At 38.8% G+C, this 18939-nt stretch overlaps 1 protein-coding gene and 1 pseudogene across 13 annotated transcripts in view; one reads left to right on the top strand and one right to left on the bottom strand.

Annotated features, from left to right (window-relative positions):
• NCOR1 (nuclear receptor corepressor 1) overlaps positions 1 to 18939 on the top strand; it is a 142049-nt gene that overhangs the window by 37352 nt on the left and 85758 nt on the right. For all 13 annotated transcript variants that reach the window (XM_019944107.3, XM_019944112.3, XM_019944119.3 and 10 more), the window contains exons 5-6: positions 2896 to 3078; positions 14718 to 14831. In XM_019944107.3, the coding sequence (XP_019799666.1) occupies positions 2896 to 3078; positions 14718 to 14831 (297 nt within the window). The remainder of the gene's footprint in view (positions 1 to 2895; positions 3079 to 14717; positions 14832 to 18939) is intronic.
• LOC141277372 (nucleophosmin pseudogene) lies at positions 4953 to 7987 on the bottom strand (annotated as a pseudogene).

The following is an 18939-nucleotide window of genomic DNA, read 5'->3' as shown; positions in this document are numbered from 1 at the left end:
TTTTTTTTTTTTTTTTGGGTACCTGGGCCTCACCATTGTGGTCTCTCCCGTTGCGGAGCACAGGCTCCGGATGCGGAGGCTCAGCAGCCATGGCTCACAGGCCCAGCCGCTCCGCGGCATGTGGGATATTCCCAGACCAGGGCACGAACGCGTGTCCCCTGCATCGGCAGGTGGACTCTGTACCACTGCGCCACCAGAGAAGCCCAATAGGTTGATTTTTGTGTTTGGTTTTTTTTTGGCTGCGCTGTGCGGCTTGCGGGATCTTAGTTCCCTGACCAGGGATCGAACCCTCACACTGGGCAGTTGAAGTGCGGGGTCCTAATCGCTGGACCACCAGGGAAGTCCCTGGGTTGATTGTTTTGGTATACAGTCTTATTTATTTAGCTAAGGTAAATTCCTCTTAGTGTAAGTAATTAGAGACCAGAGTTGGCATATTTTAAGGTTTTCATGGGTGTATCCAGATTGCCCTGCAAAGGAGGAGAACCAGTTTTTGTCCCTGATAGCACGGTATAAGGGCTCCCAGGTCTTGTGTGCCCTTACTGATACCACATATTTACTGTTTTTAAAAAAGTCATTGTTTGATACGTTTTTAACTTGCATTTATTTGCTTGTTAGTAAAATTTAACATTTTTTCATTTATTTTTCCTGTTTTATGAATTGCTTTTTCATATCTATTGCCCATTTTTCTGTTGGTGTGTTTTTTATTTTATATTGAGTTGTTAGAGTTTACATTTTGCAAATGATTTTTTCCATTTGCATTTTAAATTTTTTATTTCAATTTTGATGAAGAGAAAATTGTTTTTTTATTTTGATTCATCAATCTTTTTTTTTTTAATGTCTTTTGCTGTTGGCTTTCCTGAGTTCAAGATAATGTGAATGCCTTTTTTTGTTTGTTTGAGGCTTCTTGTGATTTGCTAATAAATCTCATATAAATGTTTGCTATTATTTGGCTTTCATTGTGATATAAGATGTGAGATAGGAGTCTTAACTTCTTCCCTCAAATTACTATCAGAATGTTCCAATACAAAATTATAAACTCCTTGAAGACGAGCATCATGCCTGTTTCGTTCACCACTCTACCTAGTGCCTGTCATATAATAGGCACTCAAGGAATTTGTTTATTGTTAAATATTTAACTAGAGAAGAAGTCAGTGGAAAATACTGATTTGTAATAGTAGTTCTTAGGGCACGGATCAGATCACCTGAGGAGCATTTTCAAAATCTGCTGAATCGAAATATAATCTGTTTTGCTGTTATACGTGTTATGTTACACAAATTAGCTCATATGCGTATGTAAGAGAATGATATGACTATAACATGGAAGTCCTAAAGATTCGTGAATGATTGTTCCTAGCACATGAATGTTTTCAGGCTCTCAGGATCAAGCTGTCTCATAATTAAGAAATAGCCTTTGAGATGGACGAAGACCTTAAAAAGATTTGAAAAGTCTGCATTTAGTTTTCATTTAGTGCAGGTAGTACCTGGCTTAGTTAATTCAAGAACTGCTCTGCTTTTCAATGTTAAGCTAACTAATGAAGATTGGAATGTTGAAAAGAAACTGCGAAGACATTTTCTCCTGTACTTTTTTGTTTTTAAAGGTTGATAAAAATCTTTATACCCCGAATCTGATTTTTATTTTGATGAAACATACTATTTTCTACTGGAAGCAAATGACCTCAAGGATTAACAAAGGAAGCATAAACTATAGGGTTTATGGCTAGCAAAGAATTGACTGTAGTCTAAATGCAAATGATATTGGAGCTTTAACAATATTATTACTTCTATTAGGATCGCTGTTGTTTTTGCTAATGCTCTGCTTACAAAGTTTAAGTAATAACCATAATCCTATTTTCCCCAGAAGTCTTTATATTAAACTATACTATTACAGAATATCAGACTTTTCAGGAATATACATGTTACGTTTTAGTTGAAATCTGTGTTCCAAGGTGTTTTGGAACAACTATCCAGGTATAATTAAGTGCATTCTTGGTTGGAACTACTGATTTCTCACAGTTAATTAATCTTATTTAATACATTGAGGGCTCTAGAGTCCTAGGAACTATGCTCATTCTAGGCTTCTTATACCCTAAAGAAAACTAGTACCTTAACCTAAAATTTATCTGCTTTACAGTGTTGCTTATATCTTCGCTTTAGACTGGAGATTGGTAGGCTGTATGTGTGTGTGTGCATGCGTGCATGTGTGTGTTGACGGGGTGATAGGTTTTGGGTGGAGGGGCCTTCAATCTGCTGTAGTCCCCTGCTGCTTTGGAGCTGGAATGGGATGATGTATTTGGCTGAAGAGATGTTATGTGCGCTATAGGGTAGGCAGGCTTAGTCGCCCTTTATGAAGGTAGGCCTGGGTGATTGTAGCAACAAAAGTTCTAGATCATTTCTCGGACTTCTGTACCTCACTGTTGGCCCTTGGAAAGTCTGAAAACTTTTTGATAGGAACAGCCATATCATAGCTGTTATGTTGGGTGGGCACACAGGATATGCATGTTCAGACCTTTTGGAGTGCCATTACAAGGAAATGGCTGAGGAATTGATATCTTCCTTTGCCGTGATTGCGTTATTATTTCTGCAGAAATTAGAAGTCTCAGTATCGTTGTACTAAAGGCTGATTAGCCACTTAGCCACCTCATTCTGGATAGCTTTTAGGATCTTCAAAATTGTGAATGATATGTCTAAACGATAAACATCAGTGGTGTGGGTTTGTGTGTGTGTGAGAGAGAGAAAGGGAGGGAGGGAGAAAATTGCTACCGTAGGACTGCCACCTACAGAGAGCACACATTGCTCTGCTAAGCTTTAAAATTCACATTTTTCAGTTAAGAGGATCTTGAAGCTGACATTGGCTGTTGGTGAGAAATCATTTGTTCTTGATTTTCTTCCTTAAAGGATCCAGCATTTGGAGTCAAACATGAAGCTCCTTCCTCTCCAATCTCTGGGCAACCATGTGGAGATGATCAAAATGCTTCACCTTCAAAACTTTCAAAGGAAGAGTTAATACAGAGTATGGATCGTGTAGATCGAGAAATTGCAAAAGTAGAACAGCAGATCCTTAAACTGAAAAAGAAACAAGTAAGTGTTTGATTTTACTGCTTAATACATTCTCAGAATGTATGTTCGTCTCCCTAAACAAGAGAATGTTGAACTTTCTGAATTTTTAACTTTACGTAAAGGAAATCATGCCTTGTATGTTCTGTGACTTGCTTATGTTTGCTGTTAGTTTCCTTAGTTTCATCCATTCATTTTCTTGTGGTATTGTCTGGTTTTATGATTCCAGATAGCAAAACTTATTTGTCTATTCTGTGTTGGCTCTTACTGGATGTGTTGTTTCTAGTTTCTTGCTATTCCACACATGGTGCTATGTTTTTGGTTCATGTGTAGACAGATTTTCTAGGGCGTGTGCCCAGGAATGGCGTTCCGTGGCCTGAGCATGTGCACGTGTTCGCATGTGCTAGATGAGACCACATCTGCTGAGATGGCAGCACCATTTATACTCCCACTGGCAGTGTGTTCACGTTCCAGTTTGTGCATGTTCTTGCCTTCACGTGGATGTGAAATAGTTCTAATTTGCATTTCTCTGACGAGGAATGAGACAGAGCTTGTTTCCATTTGTTTATGGGTTGTGTGCCTTATGTGGATGGTTACTTTGTCATTTTCTTATGTTCAGTGTTTCCTGAAGCCTCTCGTCAGGTATGTGTATAGCACGTGTCTCCTAATTTGTGGCTCGTCATTTCACTTTTTGGGGGTGGGGTGGGGGGAGGTGTTTTTTTTTCAGATTAAGAAAGTGTACTGTTAAAGTGTACACTTTAGTGTACACTTTTAAAGTGTACAGTTCAGTGGCTTTTATGTATTCATCAAGTTGTGCAACTGCCATCATTATATATTTCCAGAACATTTTGATCACTTCAGAAAGGAACCACATATCTTTTAGCAGCTACTCTATTTCCCTCTCCCCCCAGCCCCTGGCAACTATAAACCTCTTCTCTCTATATATGGATTTGCCTATGCTGGACATTTCAGATAAATATAGAATCATAATATGTGACATTTTGACTCCTTTTATTTAGCATGTTTTCAAGAGTCACCCATGCTGTATCTTGTATCAGCACAAAATTCCCATTGCATGGACATACTATGTTTTGTTTATCCGTTCATTAGTTGATGGCATTTAGGTTGTGTTCACTTTGGGATGTTATGAATAGTGCTGTTAGGACACACTAGTTTTTGTGTGGACATGTTTATTTGGTTCTCTTGGATATATGCTAGAAGTAGAATTGGCAGAGTCACATGACAAATCTCTGTTTAAAGCTTTGAGGAACTGCCAGACTGTTTTCCAAAGTGGCCGTGTGTCATTTTAAATTCCCACCAGCAGTGTATGAGGGAGGGTTTCACCTTCTCTACTTCCTTGTCAACATTTGTTGTTGGTTTTTTAAAAAATAGCTATGCTAGTAAATGTGAAGTGGTATCTCATTGTGGTTTTGATTTTCATTTTCTTAGTAACCAGTGATGAACATCTCTTTATGTGCTTGTTGGCCATTTGCATATTTTCTTTAGAGAAATGTTCGTTCAGATCCTTTTCCCAGTTCTTTTTTAGCTGGGTTGTCTTTTCATTGCTGAGTTGTAAGAGTTCTTTATATATTCTGCATACTCAGATGTATGATTTGCAAATATTTTCTCTCATTCTGTGGGTTGTCTTTTTACTTTCCTGATAGTTTTCGTTGATGTACAAAACCGTTATTTCCTCTATTTGATTCATTCAAATATTTATTGAGCATCTAGGGAGATACAAAAGTGATTAAAACATGGTCAGAGAGGTAAATCAAATGAATAAATAATGGAAGGCAAAGTATAAGATTCACTGAATCACAGCAGTCAAACGAAAGTGCTGTAGGAAATCAACAGTGAGATTGCTTCTAGCCTGGAGAGGGGTGTGGGTGGCTGGAAAGTCAGGAACCGGGATTGAGATTAAAATAGAAGACTTCGTCTGGATTGCTAACGAGACTCAGTTTGAACCCTCCTTTGTATTCGTCTCTCCTTTTCCTCTCTCCCTGTCTTAATTTACCAGGACTGTTCATTGTGCTTTTTCCTAGACTTGCCTGCAGTTTTACTTTAATGTCTTATACCGAACTAGGTCCTTTTGGTGTTTTAGGAGGTTTTTTTTTCTTTTTTCCCTCTGTTTCTTGGAAGGATTCTTGACTTCTTTGCTCTTGGTGTTTGATGGTTTTGAGTCTTTTCCATTATGGTTTGATTTTATGCCTTTCTGGCTGGAGTATCGTACAGATTTCTTTGCTGGAGCTTTTTCTTCAGCTTCTCTTCACCTTCATCAGCAACTTTTGCTTGTTTTCTGTGGAACCTTGCTACCACTTCCAGATACACTTAGGGGTTTCACATCCTCCTCTTCTTCATCTTCTTACTCTGCATCTTCTAAGTGCTGTCCACTAATAAGTACAAGCCCTGAACTACTTTTAGACCACAGGTAGTATTGTTTCAGAGCCCCCCAGGGAAGCCATTGGCTGTACAGACGTTATCAACCTTGCCAGGGCTGCTTTGCTTAGGCTGCCTCTGCTTCAAGAGTGTGCACTTCACCCTTTGCACCAGCCCCGAAACTGACCCTTCCTAAAGATAACTGCTCATTTTCATCATTCTCCACTTTGAAGTGATAATCTTTGTTGGTCTTCAGTTGACAACTAAAAGATAGTTCTGGGGCCCCAGGGGCACACACTTAGGTGGGAGAGAAGGTGGACAGAGATAAGTGACTTCCTTTCAGAGGACAGCTGAGCAGGACAGAGTCATACCGGGGCGGAAAGTTGTTAATTGTGATGAAGTCCAGTTTATTTTTTCTTTCATCACTTGCACTTTTGGTGTCATATCTAAGAACCTTAATCCAAGTTGCATAATCCAAGGTCACAAAGATTTATACCTATGTTTTCTTCTCGGAGTTTTGTAGTTTTAGCTCTTACATTTAGGTCAGTATTATGGTGAACAGAATTTCTGTAGGTTTTATATGAGACTACCCTGGGACCATTGAAAGAGTTTACTTATATTGTCTTTTTAAAAGTTTTATAGTTTTCTCATCAAATTATTCTTTTTTTAAAATTTATTTTTATTTATTTATTTTTGGCTGTGTTGGGTCTTTGTTGCTGTGTGCGGGCTTTCACTAGTTATGGTGAGCGGGGACTACTCTTCGTTTTCAGTGTGTGGGCTTCTCACTGCGGTGGCTTCTCTTGTTGCGCAGCATGGGCTCTAGGCACGCGGCCTTCAGTAGTTGTGGTGCATGGACTCAGTAGTTGTGGCTCGCGGGCTCTACAGCACAGGCTCAGTAGTTGTGGTGCGTGGGCTTAGTTGTTCTGCGGCATGTGGGATCTTCCTGGACCAGGGCTCGAACCCGTGTCCCCTGCATTGGCAGGCGGATTCTTAACCACTGCGCCACCAGGGAAGCCCTCATCACATTATTCTTAATCTACCAGAAATTGAATTTTTGTGTCTGCCTCAAGGTAGGGGTCAATATTCATTTTTTCCCCTGTATCGATAATTAAAAAGGTCATCCTTTTCCAACTGTTCTACACTTTTACCTCTATTATAATTCAGGTTTGCATCTATATATGGATTGATTTCTGGGCTTTGTGGTCTTTGTGTTCTTTGTGGTACTGATGCAGAAATAGAATAGATATCCTTCTGATTACTAGAGCTTTATTCTTTTTTTTTCCAGTGAGGCAAATCCCACTTCTATGGGCATGATTTAGCTTTTTTAAAGTTTTTTACCATCTCATATAACTTTTAGAATCATTTTTTTCAGTTTTCCAAAATACCTTTCTGTAATTTTCACTGGAATCATATATAATACAGAAATCAGTTCAGGGATGATGGTATCTTTATCTTAATGACTCTTCCTGTCTGTGGCTATGGTATATCTGTCTATTTAGGAGGGCTTTCATGTTTTATTACTTTCTTTTATATGCCTTGTGTTAGATTCAGCTCTAGGAGCTTTATATTTTTGATGCTATTGTTAATAATATCTTTTCAAAAATTATATTTCTTCTAACTGTTGCAGTTTTTTTTCACATGCTAGAATTACTTTTTTAAAAAAATATTGAAGTATATTTGATTTACAGTGTTGCATTAGTTTCAGGTGTACAGCAAAGTGATTCATATATATATGGTCTTTTTCAGATTCTTTTCCATTATAGGTTATTACAAGATATTGAATATAGTTCCCTGTGCTATACAGTAGCTCCTTCTTGTTTATCTTCAGTCTTTTTTTTTTTAATATATGCCAGCAACCTCCCTAAATTATCCTTGTAATGTTAATTACTTATTTGTAGATTTTTTTGGGTTTTCTATGTAGGTAATGGTCATATCAACAGTAAAAAAAAAAAAAAAAAAGAAGACAGTTGTTTCTTTCCTTCTAGTTCTTAAACCTTTTCCTTTTCAGTTGCCTTATTGCTCTGCTTAAGACTGCAGTGCAACATTGGGACTTTCCTGGCAGTCCAGTGGTTAAGACTTCACCTTCTAGTGCAGGGGGTGCGGGTTTGATCCCTGGTCCGGGAGCTAAGATCCCACATGCCTCCGCAGCCAAAAATCTAAAACATAAAACAGAAGCAATATTGTAAAAAAATTCAATGAAGACTTTAAAAATGGTCCACATCAAAAAAAATTAAAAAAAAAAAAACCTGCAGTGCAACATTGAAAGTGGTTATTCTTGTTCTTTTCTGCTTTTTCAGGAATGCCTTTTACTTTTTACTACCACTGGTTATGATGTCAGTATTATAGACATCCTTCCTCAGATTGGGAAATTCCCATCTGGTCCAGTGTGCTGAGAATTTAATCATGAGGGACATTGAAGTTCACCAGATGCTTTTTCTGCATAAGTTTGTTGATCTTATTATTCTCCTTTAAAATATATTAATAAGGTGAATGACGTCAGTTATTTTTCTAGTGTTAAATCACCTGTGGATTTCTACGTTTAACCTACCTTAGTCATAATGTATTATCTATTTTTAATAAATTGCTGGACTTGACTTACCAGTATTTATTTTGGGATTTTTGTATCTTATTTGTGAGATAGATAAGCCTGTCATTTTCTTTTCTTATACTGTTCTTGTCTGGTTTGGTAACAGATCATGCTAATGTCACAACCTTTCTAAACTCTGAAATAGTTTAAGATTGTAATTATTTGGTAAAATCAGCTGGATCTAGTGGGTATTTTTTGTGTAAAAAGTATTTTAAAATTAGTGATTCAATTTAAAAACATTCACTTCTATTTCTTCTGGAGATAGTTTTTTCCCTCATTTTGGGGAATATAGTTGTATCTTCTGTATCATGAGTTTCTGCTTCTTATTTCCTCTTTGGTTTTATTCTGCTCTTTTATAATTTGTCAACATTAACTTTTTAGTTTTTTCTTCCCCCTTCTCCCTGTGCACTACTTTAACTTCATTCAGCAAGTTTTAATTTATAATGCATTTTATTATCCATCCTGGTTTCTTTTTCAACTCCTGTATTAATAAAAGTGTTCTTTTAAAGTTCTTACATAAAAATGTTTTCTTGACTATTTTTGGTTATTTGATTTCTAACTTTATTGTGGCCAGAGAGTATGGTCTCTAATACCCAGTCTTTTGAAATAATTGGTTCTTGAATTTTGGCCTAGATGATGATCAATTTCATAAAAATACTCTGGGCATACTTGAGAAGATTATGTATTCTCTACTTTAAAAAATCATCCATATCTTCTCTCATTTTTGTCTGTAACTTACCAATTACCACTATGATTTTGGATTTGTCTCTTTTTCCTAGTAATTCTCAATTTTTAAAAAACTGAGGTAAAAAAATTGACATGCAACGTTATATTAATTTCAGGTGTATAACATAATGATTTTATATTTGAATGTATTGCAAAAAGATCTCCACAATAAGGCTAGTTAACCATCCATCACTCCACATAGTTACAGAATTATTTTCTTGTGATGAGAACTTTTAAGATCTACTCTCTTAGCAACTTTCAAATATACAGTACAGTGTTGTTAACCATAGTTGCCAAGCTGTACTTTACATCTCCATGACTTATTTATTTTATAATTGGAAGTTTGTACCTTTTGACTCTATTTACCCATTTGGTCCATCTCCCCCCGCCCCTGCTACCACCAGTCTGTTCTTTGCATCTACCAGCTCCTGTTTCTTCCCCTCCCCTCCTTCCTCCTTTCTCCTCTTTCCTTCCTTCCTTCCTTCCTTTTTTTCCTTCCTTCCTTTACCTCTTTCCTTCCCTTCCTGTCTTTCTTTCAGGATTCTACACATAAGTGAGATCCACCTGTATTTGTCTTTCTCCATCTGACTTCACTTAAAATAATGCCCTCAGGGTCCATCCATTTTGTTGCAAAAGATGAGAGTCCATTCTTTTTTTAAGGGTAAATAATAGTCCATTGTGTATATATACCACATCTTCTTTATCCATTCACCTATTGGTGGACACTGAGGTTGTTCCCATGTCTTGGCTATTGTGAATAGTGCTGCAGTGGGGCCCGCTATAGTACCAGCATCTACGCAGTGGGGGAGCTCCCAAGAGTGGCTGCTGCCAGTGTCTTGTGTCCCAAGGGTGAGCAGTGGCCGGGTCCACCCCCCACCCCTGCAAACCCCCCCCCCCGCCCCCACCACCTCTCTGGGAGACTCTCCAAGACCAGCAGGTTCATATTAGTGTGGAAACACGGGCCCCTGATTTTATTGATGCTTCTCTTCATCTCTTCTGTCATGAAAGAGAAACTAAACACAAAATAAGCCCCAGAAAATATGTCCAAGCCTAAATTCAGATGCATGCTAGGATTCGAAGATTTCTGCCTTTCAGCCCAGCTCTTGAAGAAATTTATACAGTGGCAGATGCAAGATTTCTCTGTAGAAGAGACTCAGGAATGGTGATGTGTTTGCAAGGAAGAGCTGGGGCTAAACTGTCTTTTAGGCGAACTGTATTTGCCTAAAACTAGGCTTGTTTGGAGTGAGCTGCCAAATCTGCTAGTGAATTCACATTCCCCTGGGAAGCCTGCTTTTTGGAAGGTCTTCAAGAAGTATTGAACTTTCAAAAAAGTCTGAAAACTATAATTGACCCTATATGTGAAGGCTCGTGAACTAAACTGGGTTCTGACAATGTGGACAGCAACCTCCCAGTTACCGCTTTCCATTCTCAAGTGGCGCTGCTTCAGCTCTGGTAAAATCCTCAAATTCCTACCTTAATGGCCAGGAGGAAATCAAACTGTGGAACTAGTCTGCACCTCCAAAGCCCCAGCAACCCCAAACTCTGTTATCCTCCCTTTCATTTCCCATTTTGACCCCTTTTAATGATGACCCCCCCCCCAAAAAAAAACTGCTGCAGTGAACATGGGGGTGCATATATCTCCTTGTTCATGTTTTTTTCTTTGGATAAATACCCAGAAGTGGAATTGCTGGATCATATGGGAGTTCTATTCTAATTTTTTGAGAAACTGTTTCCGTAGTGGCTGCACCAGTTTACATTCCCAGCAACAGTGCACAAGAGATCTCTTTTCTCCACATCCTTGCCAATGCTTTGTTTACCATAAAGTCTGCTTCGCCTGATATTGATGTAGTTAGATCAGCATTCTTTTGGTTGATATAGGTTAGTGTATCTTTTTCTTTCCCTTTACTTTCTGTGCTTGTATTTTAGGTATATCTCTTATATAAGTATGTATCTGGGTTTTGTTTTTTATTGAGTCTGACAAACTGTCTTTCCACAGGGTAATTTAGTTCTTTTAAATTGATGATGATGTTCCCTGGTGGTGCAGTGGTTAAGAATCTGCCTGCTGGGCTTCCCTGGTGGTGCAGTGGTTGAGAATCTGCCTGCTAATGCAGGGGACACGGGTTCAAGCCCTGGTCTGGGAGGATCCCACATGCCGCGGAGCAACTGGGCCCGTGAGCCACAACCACTGAGCCTGCGCGTCTGGAGCCTGTGCTCCACAACGAGAGGCCACGATAGTGAGGCCCACGCACCGCGATGAAGAGTGGCCCCTGCTTGCCACAACTAGAGAAAGTCCTCGCACAGAAACGAAGACCCAACACAGCAAAAATTAATTAATTAATTAATAAACTCCTACCCCCAACATCAAAAAAAAAAAAAAAAGAATCTGCCTGCCAATACAGGGGACATAGGTTCGAGCCCTGGTCTGGGAAGATCCCACATGCCACGGAGCAACTAAGCCCATGCGCCACATCTACTGAGCCTGTGCTCTAGAGCCCATGAGCCATAACCACTAAGCCCACACTCTACAACTACTGAAGTGCAGGCGCCTAGAGCCCGTGCTCCGCAACAAGAGAAGCCACCGCAATGAGAAGCCCGCTCACCGCAACGAAGAGTAGCCCTCGCTCACTGCAACTAGAGAAAGCCCACGTGCAGCCAAAAATAAATAAATAAAATAAATAAATTTATAAAAAAAGGAAAAAAGTTGACGATGATGATTGGTAATATCTCAATTATTTTAAAACTATTTTATGCTTTCTATCTGTCTTTTTTTTTTTGGCCTCACCATGTGGCATGTGGGCTCTTAGTTCCCTGACCAGGTAATGAACCCATGCCCCTGGCAGTGGAAGCACAGAGTCTTAACCACTGGACCGCCAGGGAAGTCCCTGTCCTGTCTTTTTTATGCTGATATTGATGTTCTTGTTAGTTTTTTCCAATCCTTATTTTGGATTGATTGTCTTATTCCATCTTCTCCTGCTCCACCAGTTTGGATTTTATACATTATTTCTTTGTTTATAGTGGTTCCCCAGAAATTTTAACAGTCTGTTTAACTCGAAGCCTAAAACTAAGTAGTATCTTAACCATCTTCTTGAGTATAGGAGGGCATAGAATTTCTTGATTTCTTTCTTTCCTCCCGACTTTTATGCTATTGTTGTCATATATTTTAGTTCTTTCTTATTTTTTTCAAAACTGCCAAAGACATTATTATTTTATATGGTCAGTCTTCATTTCGGTTCACCCACATACATGTCATCTTATTTGCCCATCGTTCCTTCCTGCAACACAGATCTTCCATTTGTGAGAATGTGCTTCCTCTTGAAGAACGTCCTTTAGAATTTCCTTTAGTGAGGATCTGTTAGCTGGAGAGTTCAGTGTTTGTTTGGTTTTCATAACTTAACTGTTGTCTTTTACTTATGGCTGTTATTGAAAGGTATCTTTGTTTGGAATGTGGTTATTTTCTCAGTTTTCCCTGCATGCTGTCTTTTTCCTTTCATTGCGAAGAGATTAGCCCTTAGTCTAATTTGTGTTCTTTTGTGGAGAGTGAATTTACTCTCTGGCTGCTTTCAGTAACTTTTTCTTTGAGTGCTGTTGTTTTTACTATGATTTCTTTAGAAGTAGGTGTTTTTTTGTTGTTGTTTTGTTTTTTAAATATTTCCAGGTTGAGACTCACTTGACTTCCTGAATGTGTTAGAGTTTTTCATGAGTTCCGGAAAATTCCTTAGCCATTATCTTTTTTACAAAACCCTTTCCTACAGTTTCTTTATCATCTTTTGAAAGTCCTGTTAGATGTAATATTTTATCACTCTGTCTTCCATGTCTCTTAATTGCTTTTCTTTCCCATTTTTTCCTTTCAGGCTTAATTGTGTGCAGTATCTTCATTTCTGTCATATCTGCTGTCAAGTGTATTTTCAATTTCAATAATTATGTTTTTATTTTAAGCACTTATTTATTTATTTGGCTGCACTGGGTCTTAGTTATGGCACGTGGAATCTTTTAGTTGCAGCTTGCATGTGGATCTAGTTCCCCGAGCAGGAATCGAACCCATGCCCGCTGCCTTGGGAACGTTGGAGTCTTACGTACTGGACCACCAAGGAAGTCCCTCAATAATTATGTTTTTAGTGCTGGAATTTTTATTTGGCTCATTTAAAAAATCTGCTTGGTCATTTAAAAAATATCCCCCCCTTGCCTTTTTTTTTTAATATGTTGAGCCCTCTTTTATTTATTAAATCATATTAGGTTTATTGACAATTCTTTTAAGTCTCAGTGGGTCTTATTCTTCTGGGTTGGTCACATTTTTACTTTTCTTTAGTTTCTTCATGTATAAAATAGTAATAATACTAATAACACCAACTGAATCATGAGATTGTTGTATGAGTTGAGATAATGAATGTATTAATATATGTGTCACATAGTGAATGCTTAATAACATGTAACCCATTAAAATAATTAAAAATGAGACATAGTGTATGACTTATGAGATATACAGGAGCTATAAATTTTATTGAAGAATATAAAAGACAACTTGAGTAAATAAATACAGCAGAATAGAAACACAGTATTAATAATGTGAACTCATGTTAATTCACATTTTATACAATTTCAATAAAAATTCTAACTAAATTTATTTTTAAAGTTTGCCAAAATTATCATAAAGTTAATGTAAACAAATAGGTGAGGAAAGTTTGTTTGTTTTGTTTTGTTTTTAGACTTTCTGTTACTGTGGTTTTGTCCCAGGGCTACTTAGCTACTAAGAACAAAATGTGATTTCCTGAAACTTGTTTATTTCTTTCTCTGCACCTACTTAACGGGGATTCTAAAAGAAGGCCCTCTGAGCAAGGGAATAAAAGGGCATGGTTGAAGAACTCATTCCCATAAAAATGATCTCAGAACGCCAAATATCTTTTGCTCACACAGATAGGTTGCAAGAGTACTTTCTGTTCCAAAATGGAAGTGGTCCTCACTGGAGGATTTTTATCCTTTCATTTGGGTGCGGTCTGACTTAAATGACTAGGAACCTTGACTTACTTGGTAGTATAGGTGATTTTTTTTCTGCTAGGCCTTTGGTAGACTTAACCATCTTTACCTAATGTCTTTTTTATCATTTCATTCAGTGAACTTATATCCATGTAGCTATTTGTTGAGCATTTACTAGGTATCAGGCACTAGTTAGGTGATGGAAGACAAAAAGCAGTGAACTTAGCTGAGTCAGTCCTTACTTCAGTAATAATTGTAGGTAATAGTGACTGTTTATAGTTGCGCTTGCCGTATATTGAGTCATTTAATCCTCTCAGAAAGCTATGTGGTAGGTAGGATTAATATCCCTACTTTACATGTGAGGGGTTTGTATACTTGCTCAAGATTGAGGTGAGGACTAGAAGGGGTCCTAGGATCAAGTCACTTGCAAAGGGTGACCCTAAGGCTGAATCCTGGGCAGAGTAATTCAGATAGGCTCCTGCTTTGTGATTGCACACACCAGCAGTCCATATTCTTTTGGTTTTCCCAGGGCCTCTTCGCTATAGAGTATAGTTTGGCAGGGGAGTAGGGTAGAGGATGGTGCTGTGCTGACTTAAGGATTAACCCTTAAACATTCTACCATACTCTCCCCGTCAGACATTAACACATACTGTGTATCTATAACACAGAAAAGCATTATTACAGTGCCACAAAAGGTCATTGTGATAGAGGTAGATGGGCTACCTTCATATGTTTAGATTCTCTTACTATTTTGCTTTAAATTTATCAGAATTAAAATATAAAAGGATTTTTCAAATGATGACTTATGTTGTTTAGTTATTAGTCAAAATAAATCTGATTGGGTTTGTTAGAGCCTTTGGGTCCATTAGGCCCTAGTAGATTAAGTGATTACCCTATAGAATCAGCAAAGCATTGCTCAGAAGCATGTGTTATCTCTGGTGATTAATTACTAGTGGGGCTGATGTGCAGCAGATGCCTGACTCTTCCTTTCTGGGTCTCTTAGCAACAGCTTGAAGAAGAAGCTGCTAAACCTCCAGAGCCTGAGAAGCCTGTGTCACCTCCTCCCGTGGAGCAGAAACACCGCAGTATTGTCCAAATTATTTACGATGAAAATCGGGTAAGTTCATGCCATTCCCGACGGCACAGGCCTTTAAAACCACTGGACTATGCCTTTTCCAGTCATCTGTGTATTCTGTGGTAATATTAATTGTATTAAACCTGTTTTCTGTTATAATTTTTAATGTTCTTAAACTTTGACTGAAGCTTGGTGTTTTTTCTTTATATACTGAAGAAAAGTTGATAGTTGTGTCTTAAATTATTTAACATTTCATTTGCATTTTATATGGTATAATACTATTTTGTGACAGTATAATTTTATCAGCTGAGTCTCTCTCCTGTTATATAAATAGTGGTAAGCAAGTGTGTAGCACATAATACAGCCATTCTGTAGTTTTTCACTTTATAAGCAACATTTAATGCCAAATACACTATTCTAGTAGAGATGGTCATTGGACGTGGAAATGGCTTGCATTATCTGCTTCAGAACTGATAGCTGGGGTGTGCTTTGAATTTTAGTTACAAAGTATGAGGCCATTGACCTTTAGGTCAACTTTCCTTTTTAGGTTTGTTAAAATAATTTCTTCTTTCATACTCATAATTAAAAGTGTCCACGGATTTAGGAAAGCCAGGCCTCAATTCTATGAATAATTTTGTGACGCTGAAGTTCGTTTTTGGCGGGAATCCAGCCCAGGAACTAGCAGTTAAAGGGAAACTGATTTCACCTTAATGTGAAGAAAACCTTTCAACAGAGCTGCTTAACACTGGGCTTCCAGAAGCCCCCAGTTCAAGAAAGAATTATATGCTTTAAGCACTATGGTAGAGAATTGGCTTGTCAGCTTAAGGTGATCATAAGGTAGAAGTTGGGGATTGTCATTTCAGTTTATTTGCCTTGTAGTGAGTGGAGTCTTACACAGGCATCCTGTAGCAAGGTTAGCCCAGATCCTAAAGGAAATTGACCTTAAGAAAAGCAGCTGTGAGATAGTCATTAAATACACTTTTATAGGAATGATCTTGGACTCAGTCGTATGTGTGTGTGTAGATAACTGAAAGTCATCAGGTACACAATACTTAAGGAATTTTAAGTCACTGAGAGGCAGAAATATGGACAATTATTACTAGTTCCTTGACTGGGTTCAAAATCAGTCCAATTTATTGGGCAGAACAACCTACGTGAAAATGAGTCCAGTGAGGGTGAAGGGAGTCGGTGGAAGGAGTGATGAGGACTCCTCAGGGCATGCCTGGAGGGCAGTGACGCTGGGGTCCTTGCAGGGATGTGGCCCAAGGTCAACAGGTGCTTCCTTGTTTAAGAGAAGCAAGGTACATGGATTTTATATGAAATCTCCTGCTTTTAAAAAAACACACTGGAGAACAAGAAAGTACTTCTGAGGGCTGATAGGCTTCATGGCCAGTTTGTGACTTTAGGGGTAAAGTAAATAGGGATTAGAGCTGATAATAATGGAAAAGGCTCTTATAAAATAATATATTGACTTCTTTCTTAGTATGAGTTACTTTTCAGATACATTGAATTCAGTGATATTTATTAATTGATAGAATTTCTTAATTAGCCTTCTCTTACAGGCCTAATAAACAGTTCCAGTGTTAGTGAATTCTGCGGTTGCCTGAGTAGGATGTGAGGACTGAAAACTATTGAACAAGATCTGATAGAGAATTCAGTTTGTGTTAATTTATATATATGTATTTTTTTCATTAGCTAGTGTAGTAAATGTTCCTTGATGCCCATCAGCAGAAACGAAAGCTCCTTTTAGACCTCTTCTTGCCATTTTAGCATTTACAATTCAGTTTGTTACACATTCTGTGAAGAATAGAAGAACCAAACTTGAAATCTGTCTTAATATTAGACTTGCAATGAGGATTGTTTTTAACTCAGTAACCATAGAAATCATCTTTCAAAAAATAGGTTCTTTTTGTATCCCCTGCTGCTAGTCATCTGCGTTGGTGGTGCTTGTGCAGTAGACCCCGGATGGTAGCAGAAGCCCCCGAGGGGCGTGATGGGAGCAGGCCGCTTTCTCACCACTGACCCTTGCCTGTGTCTTCCTCCTCACCATGCTGCCTTTGTTAGACCTTCACTGCCTCTGTAGCTTTTTGTCATGAATGACCTTACCTGTTTGGACACCGAGGGCACAGAGTGATGGGGGGGCAACAAGAGTACATCTCCGTTTTGTTGCTTGTTTGACAGTGGCAGATACTGGTTGGCAGTTAAGCCAAATGTGGCCCAAGAGATAGGGGCCCTTGTCTCGTATGAGGCATCTTTTATTTAGAAAGTTAGTGCGAGGCAGAAAACTACCTCAAACTGACTGTTAGTTTTAAAATTGGCTTCCTGGGAGAAAAATTGCCTTGTATCACGTTTAAACTTGAGGCTAGGATTCATTTAGTCTCCAAACAGACTCTTCTCCTGGACTGTTTTTAACAGTTCAATTTGCTCTTACCCTTCCCAGTTGTAGGTTCCAAAAATATTTGTAAGTGCTCTAATTTCAGCATTGTAATACATATAGAAAAGAGGGGGTGTGCAGTGAGTCTTTCAGGAACATGTTTATATTTTGATTGAATGATTTGCAAGTTAACGAGGCACCAGAAGAAAGAAAGTGATTGACAGTGGAGAATGTACTTAGTGCCAACAACCTCTGGTCACCATGGCCATCGTCCTGGAAACTATCGATTTCTCTCTCTTTGCCACTCTGCAGACTTGGTTAATCAATGAAGAGCCTCAGTCCTGCCTCCTGGATATTGGTCTGGTCAATTGCTTCTCTCTTCCTCCTTCGCCAGTTGCTTGATTGGAGCCCTCACCTCTCATTCATGCTGAGTTTCCTTCCTTCAGTCATTTTTTTCTTTCTAATCCATCCTTCATATTTGAGCCCCCTGACGTGGTTCTTCAAATAAATCTTTTTTTTTTTTTTGCGGTACACGGGCCTCTCACTGCTGTGGCCTCTCCCGTTGCGGGGCATAGGCTCCGGACGCGCAGGCTCAGCGGCCATGGCTCACGGGCCCAGCCGCTCTGCGGCATGTGGGATCTTCCCAGACCGGGGCACGAACCCGTGTCCCCTGCATCGGCAGGCGGACCCTCAACCACTGTGCCACCAGGGAAGCCCCAAATAAAACCTTTTGATGACTTCCCCCTTTCTACAGAGTAGCCCAACCTTTTCATCAGTGCTTATATGTGCCTGCCTGCCTGGCTGGCCCGTGGCCCAATACTCCCTTCTTAGCCATACCCTACCAGAACAGGTGTGAATGTTCCCTTGACGTTAGTAATTTACCCCGTGATGTTTCCCCTGCCGTCAGGCATCCCTGTGGCTTGCCTTTCTTGTCTGTTGAGTGCGTTCGACTTCAGGACCCAGCTCAAGTATCATTTTCTCTATGAAGCCTTTCAAGACTCCTTATCTTCCTACACCAGGAAGGATATCTTATTCATTGTTTCCTTAGTGTCTTGCAGGTGCCTGGCACATAGAACATAGTCAACATATGTTTGAGGCATTAATTACTTCTATCTATAGACTTAGAATAAAATTATATTATGTAAATGTGAAGGTTTTAAATTAATTTTTTTCTGCCAAACGATAGGTTAGTCTGTTCTTAGCGGTTAAGCCAACATGAAGTCAAATATGTAATAAAATTTTGCAAAACTTAAATCTTGGGATATGCAAACACCTTAAATATTAGCCTTTAAAATTAGCCCTGAAGAGGTAAGTGCCTTTACGTAATAGGATACCGGTAAATATTTGTCGTGATAAGATTTCCCCCTTGTCTCTCAGTATTCTCTGTTACAGCCTCACTTAGCCTGCCTGTTCTTGGCATAGACTCTATGTAACGTGGAGTGCCTCAAGAAAGCAGGTTTAAACGTTGGAGAATGAAGGTCGTCTAGAATCAGCTGTAGGTGCTAGAAATTCCAAATTTATCATCTGTGATTATGCTGTTTGTGTGTTATTTAACATATACCTTAAAGCTAATAAATTTTGTGATAATTACATTTTGGCTTTTTGAGATTAGAACATTGTTCTCAACTGCAGATTGTTTTGATTGTTGTAACTTGGGGGAGGGGTGGAATGCTGCTGGCATCTAGTGGGTAGAGGCCAGGAGTACTGCTGAATAGCCTACAGTGCCCATGGCAAAGAAATGTCTGGCCCAAATGTTAATAATACCAAGGTCGACAA

Source organism: Tursiops truncatus, chromosome 20 (assembly GCF_011762595.2).
Source record: "Tursiops truncatus isolate mTurTru1 chromosome 20, mTurTru1.mat.Y, whole genome shotgun sequence".
Taxonomy (NCBI): domain Eukaryota; kingdom Metazoa; phylum Chordata; class Mammalia; order Artiodactyla; family Delphinidae; genus Tursiops; species Tursiops truncatus.
The sequence above is the reverse complement of the archived record's forward strand: the minus strand, read 5'-3'. Positions and strand labels throughout refer to the sequence as shown.